This window comes from Chelonia mydas, chromosome 11 (genome assembly GCF_015237465.2).
Source record: "Chelonia mydas isolate rCheMyd1 chromosome 11, rCheMyd1.pri.v2, whole genome shotgun sequence".
Taxonomy (NCBI): Eukaryota; Metazoa; Chordata; order Testudines; family Cheloniidae; genus Chelonia; species Chelonia mydas.
The window spans coordinates 1,894,814-1,900,813 of record NC_051251.2 but is presented as its reverse complement, the minus strand read 5'-3'; the positions used below and the strand labels follow the sequence as shown (position 1 = coordinate 1,900,813).

General features: G+C 60.2%; 1 protein-coding gene across 1 annotated transcript in view; it reads right to left on the bottom strand.

Annotated features, from left to right (window-relative positions):
* Positions 1–4,707: 4,707 nt before the first annotated feature.
* The window catches only part of LOC102938183 (motor neuron and pancreas homeobox protein 1-like), a 29,970-nt gene continuing 28,677 nt past the window's right edge, over positions 4,708–6,000 (bottom strand). The window contains exon 3 of the mRNA XM_037913093.2: positions 4,708–5,664. Within this exon, the coding sequence (XP_037769021.1) occupies positions 5,368–5,664 (297 nt within the window). The 3' untranslated portion in view covers positions 4,708–5,367. The remainder of the gene's footprint in view (positions 5,665–6,000) is intronic.

Here is a 6,000-nt window from a genome sequence, read left to right as displayed (position 1 = left end):
CCATATCCTGCTCTCTCCCCTTCTCGCTTGGCCTCATTCAGCCCTAGACCATGGTGCCCGCTGTGCCAAGGCACAGTGCTGGTTTGGAGTTACAGGAGGTTGTGTCTTTCGTCAGGAGGGATGCGTATAAGGCCACAGACCTACCCAAACCCCAGGCCACAGCGCCGGGCTGGCAGGGCTGGGAATGGTGTGATGCATCTCGCCCAGGCTCAGTGTTCCGGAGGCAGGGCCTGCGTCTCTCTCTTCAGGGGACCCTGAACTCCCCCAAGTCACCGGGAGCTCCTGTAAGGCTGCAGCTCCAGGGGTTTACAGGTGCTGCGGGAGGGATGGAGATGAATTGGGGTCTGTGAGGAGGGACAGCCCAAGGGGAAGGCATCCACCTCTTACGGCCTTATTATGGGAGGCAAAATGCCCACAAGAACTCACGGGCAGACCCCCCCCCCCCGCCCGCCACACCCTCTGCTGTCCCCAGGCTCCATGCTGCCTGTGCCCGATGCTCCGCGCAGAGGGGATCAGGGCGCCCCCAGCGCAGCACGTGTGACAGTGCTGCTCAGACACCCAGGGCCTGCTCCTTTCCTGGCTATCCTGCCAGCATTCATCTTCTAGCCCACTCTTCCCTCACCCTGTGATCGTTAATCCTCCTGTATTTCCCTTGTTCGTTCTCTCCTTCCCTCGCACCCTGCACCTCATTACAATCCTCTGTCCCTCCCCCGTCCCTCTCTCACTCCATTCATCTCTTGCCATCCCTCCGGAGAGCCCATCATGATGGGGTCCAGGCCCCTCATTCTTTGCCCCAGGCCGTGTACGGGCTGGGCTGTGTCCCCTCTCCTGGAGCGAACGTTAACCTTGCTGCACGCCATGGGATCGTGTCACCTTGTGGCTGACTAAAGCTGCTGCTGGGGTGTTTTCCCGGCAACTCTGGGGCCTAGGTTCCTGGAGCAGAAGGTCCTGGGTTCTAGGCTGAGAGCTGACCAATATGTCTGCATCGCTCCTTACTGTGGTGCCCCCACCTTGGTCTCCTGCTCAAGCCTGTGCTGTGGGAGTGCTTCACATTATCCTGCAGCCCTGGCAGGGCTTATGGTATTTGAGATGGACACTGCCCCATGCTGGGTGTAGGGCAAGGCTGCCCACTTCCCCATGGCTCCTCAGTTCTAGTCAGGCCTTCACAGAGCCCTTGTCACTGAGGTGTCTGTTATTAGGGGCACCCCCCAAAGGGCCCTACAGCAAACACCTGCCCTGCCAGGCTCTCTGGTGACGTGTGAGCTCCACCTTCCTGTCGGTGGGGTACCAGAGCAGCAGCCCCCCATGGAACCCTGCTCCCTCAGACCCCTGCTGCTGCTGGGAACACCAAGGGCCTTGGTTTTGCTTTATCTTGTCAGCTCTTTCCAGCTGTGCAGCATCCCAGGTGCCCCCGGGCCAGGAGGACCAGGCCCACTAATAACCCAAGGGGCTTAGGCAGGCTACAAATGGGGCACGCAGATTTGCAGTACTTCCAGGCAGCCAGCGTGTGTCACGCTTGCCCCACGCAGACAGCTGGCTAGCTAGTCCTTCCTACCGAAAGGCAGGCACTGGGCTATGGACAGCTCGCTGCTGGCTCTTGCCCTCAACTCCCTGGGTTGAACCAGCCTTGAAAAAGTACTGTGCAAATGCACCAGCCCAGGTGCAAAACTCTCCTGGCTGCCCTTTGCCCTGGTGAGAATGGAGAAACCAGTGATCTGGTCCTGGCCTGCCGCCAGAAGGGGCTCCCCGGGGCAAGCGGGCCTGACAAACATTGCAAGGATTAGACTGATTTTTCAATGTCCTCCACTGTCCCCCTTGGGTTCCCCTTTGCTGCTGTTACTGGGACAGGCTGGGGTTTGCACTTGGACCTGGAGGTCACAAGGATCAGGATGAGGCTCGTTCAAACCTCATCTCGGCTCTGTGTGGATGCGCTGCTCCACCAAGCACTCCCTGCTCCAGCGCCCCCGTGCCCCTGTCCCGCTTTCCCATCGCTGGGATAAGCCTCCAGCAGAGCCTGGTGCTTGGGCACCCAGGGGTCTCAGTGCAAACCTTTGCCAGTCTTTGAGCCTCCTGCAGGGTACCAGGTGCAAGCGAGACAGCTGGAGGCTGCAGCACCCGCGGGGGACGTGTCAGGGCAGCGAGAGGACGCTCTCAGCCCGGAGCCTGGGCTGGAAGGTGGATCTGCCAGCCGCAGGACTGATGGGTAGAAAGAGAGAGAGGCAGGAGAGATGGAGCTGGGACAAGATGTATAAGCAGGACCCGCATGCAGCCGGCTCCCACATTGTGCCTTGACCCCATGACCTACAGAGCCCGGCCTGCCTCCCACATCTCCTGCCTCTGTCCTTTCCAGCGCTCCTTGCGTTCCTCTTCCTTCTTTTCCTTCCTTCCACCTCAGCTCCTCTCCCTCCCATCCGTTCTCCCCTTCCCCGTGAACTCACGCATTCACATTCTACCTCCACACTCAGCCTCTCTCCCCACGCCTGCCCCACGCAGCCCCCAGCCCCCAGCAGCCACCGCTCTCTGGGGCTGCAACAAGGAGCGTGGGCTGCTGCAGGGCGCCTGGATCCCTCTCTGGGGCTCCGAGTCGGGGAGAAGGGGCCTGGCACATGAGGCTGTCTGCATTAGAGCCGCAGTCACTGGCAGCCTGGCCAGGGGCTGCTCGGCGCTGCTCTGCGGGGAGGCTGGCTGGGCCCTCCTGGGCATGGGTCTGGAAGGGGGGAGGGGAGAAATCGCCTCTCCCAGGGAGGACAGTCAGGGGTACCAGTGCGGCCACTCACAGCTGGGGCAAGCCACTGCCCCCTGCTGCACCTGTCTGATGGGGGAGCGACTGACTCGCCTGCCTCCGGGGGGCTGGGAGGGACGGGCGGGCAGACCAGCACTTCAAAAGTGATTCCTCACTCTGCATGCCGAGCTCGAGACTCACACACAGAGCTCCAGGGAGTGTGCGGGGGTCCTCTCCGCAGCCCGTGCCCTGGGGCTGAGCTCTCCGAGCGTGTGGGGCTCCCCAGGGCTGGCTAGGACGGGCTCCCTGGGGTTGTCCCACGGTGGGGCTTTGCTTCGGTTTGGCTAGTGGATGATTTACAACCAGAAAGGGTGTGCGAGGGGCGGTGGGGAGGTGCTGAACCCCGTCAGGGGTCCAGCAGCCTCTGCTGCACATGGTGTGGGGCAGGCTGATTTTCAGTGTCATGCTCCAGATGCAATGGAGACTGCTTGACCAATAGGGACTGCCTGACCCCCACATCACAGCAAAGATGTTCCAGCAAGCTCGAAGAAAGTATAAAAGAGGGGAAGTGACATCATCACTTGGCATCTCCCCCCCACCCCCACCCCAGCCCAACCTCAGCACAACACCTGGAAGAACATCTGGAGGACAAAGATTTTGAACTGGGGAAGTTTGTCCCCAGGCTGGAAGGGAGTCCCAGCCCGTGTATTGAGGAACTGTGACCTGCTTGTGCCATCTGTCAGGATGAGAAAAGCTGTAGGATTCAACTCTTTGTTAGACTAAAAGTTTGGGATTTAGAATGCGCGTTTCTATTTTTATTTCTGAGGTAACGATCTCTGACTTAGAATGCCGTGCAGTCTCTCCGTCTGGAGTTAATAACCCTGTTTGACATTTGACCTAAAGCCGTGTGTTTCGGTGGAAGCGCTTGGGGAATCTCAGCTCAGGTTACAAGGGCGATTGCACGTCCAGTACCCTTTTGTCGGTGTGGCGAACTAGCAAATGGACTTACACTGGCCAGACTTCTGCACAGTGCAAGTCGGTACCGTTCTGAGGTGCAAGGCTGTGGAGCGGGGGGACTGGCTGGAGCCTCCCTGTCGATGGTTCATGTGCGGCTGTAACTCAGCGGGGTGTGGATGGCTGTGTAGGTGCAGTGCCCGTCAGAGGTTTGCAACTTGCCAAGTTAGCATCACACAGTGTGAGGGCCAGCCCAGGTTGGTGGGACAGAGGGCTCAGCAGTCCCACAGTTCAGGTTGCACCCCAGGGATCCGTCACAATGGGGATTGGCAAGATGAAAAGTTGGCTAGTTGGATGGCTGGGTAGGGGCTGGCAGGATGGGTGATTGGTTAGTTGAATGGCTGGGTAGTGGGTGGCAGCTCGGGTGATTGGTTAGTTGGATGGCTGAGTAGGAGCTGGCAGAACAGGTGATTGGTTGGTTGGATGGCTGGTTAGGGGATGGCTGGACAGCTGGCTGGTTAGTTGGATGGCTGGGTAGGGGCTGGCTGGGTAGTTGGTTAGTTGCATGGCTGGGTAAGGGCTGGCAGCACGGGAGACTGGTTACCTTCCAGCGTTTGATACATTGCTGCAGAGCCCTTAGAATTGGCAAAACGAGAGTGGTGTAGTTGTCCCTCCGTGGCTCTGAGCCTGGGGCAGATGATACCCACCTCGGTGCTGGCACACCAAGGGTCTGCCTTACCCTCCGCATACACCGTCTAGCAGGGTTCCTAGACTCACAGCCAATGCGAAGGGAAGTCAGGGTGAGCAGATACTTCCTTGCATGCATCAGTAAGGACCAAATCCTGCAGCTCATTGATCAAACCCCCTTCTCCATGTGCAGGCAACAAGAAACTGACCCTGCAGCAGCTCCGGCAGCCAGCAGGGCACTGGCCGTGGATCTGCACCATAAAGCATTAGGGAGACCATGGCCAGCCACTGCTCTCTAGGGGTCAGAAATGCATTGAGAGGAGTCAAAATGCAAAACAAGGAGCCCTGGGCTCCCTCTCCTGTGAATTCGCTGGGGGTCTTGCAGAGAACGTGGGTCAGGAAAAGGGCAGGGGGCGTCCCATACAGGGTGGGGGATGAGTGCGGTGGCATGGGGCCGGGGCTCCCTCCTGGGGGGCATGTTCATGTCCACCGGCCAGGGCTTCCTCACTCAGCACCCGGCAGAGGCTTTGATCTAGGCCTGTCCAGCGCTGCCCCCTCCAGGCCTGCCCTTGCACCCTCGTCTGTGAGACCCATACTCCCAGCAGAGCCGCTCGTGGTGGGGGGAAAGGAGGGGCCATACCCCGTATTTATTGGTCTTGGCCCCCTTGCAAGGAAAAGCACCAGCTTGCTGATACACTGTAGCAAACATCTTTATGGGGGAAGCGCGGGGCAGGGGTCTCAGTCCAGCCCCCCCTGCCCCCAGCCCCCCAGTACACACTGACAGAATAATTACGAGTTAAATAGAATCCAAACACACATAAATTAAAGGAGACGGGCAGGTGCCACGGAGTCTCCCCAGTGCCGCGGCCCGGTTGGGTCTCTCAGTCTGCTAGCAGCGGAGGAGGCCCCAGAGCCGGCTCCATCTGGCTGGCCCCAGCCCCCTCGCCCCAGCTCCGGGCTGCTCTCCCTGCTCTGTTTCGTGGGGTGATCACCCGGGCTGCCTTTCATAACGCTGAGCCGATCTTCCTGTCCGTGGAGCTGAAGCGCTCCTCTTCCTCCCCGGAGCACGAGGAGCCCGGGCTGTAGCCGAGCTCTGCGGCGCCGCGGTGCAGGATCTCCACGCTGGCACCGTGCCTGTTGAATCCAGGGCCCTCCTCCTGCCGCTGCGGCTCGCTGGGCAGCAGCTTCTCGGCAGCTTTGCTGACCCCTCTTTGCTTCTCGGCCTCGGCTTGGGCCACCTGCTCTTTGGCTTTCCGGCTGCGTTTCCACTTCATCCTGCGGTTCTGGAACCAGATCTTCACCTGCAGAAGACCGACAGGAGGGTGACTATAGGGCTTCCCCAGCCTCGCACCCGGGGGCAGCCTCTCCCAGCGCTGACACACCACCAGCCCCAGGGCGGGGCACGGCACACGCTTCCTTGTTTCTCACTGAGACACGTTATACTGCCACGAGCGCAGAGCCGGGCCCTGCTGGGCCAGGCGCTGACCGACACCCGGGGAGAGAGTCCCTACCCCAAGGGGCCGAACAAATTAATAGACCACCCCCTCCCTGGTCACCCGCCCTGGAGATCACCCCCTCCCTGGATACCCACCCTGGAGATCACCCCCTCCCCCGGATCACCTGCCCTGGAGATCACC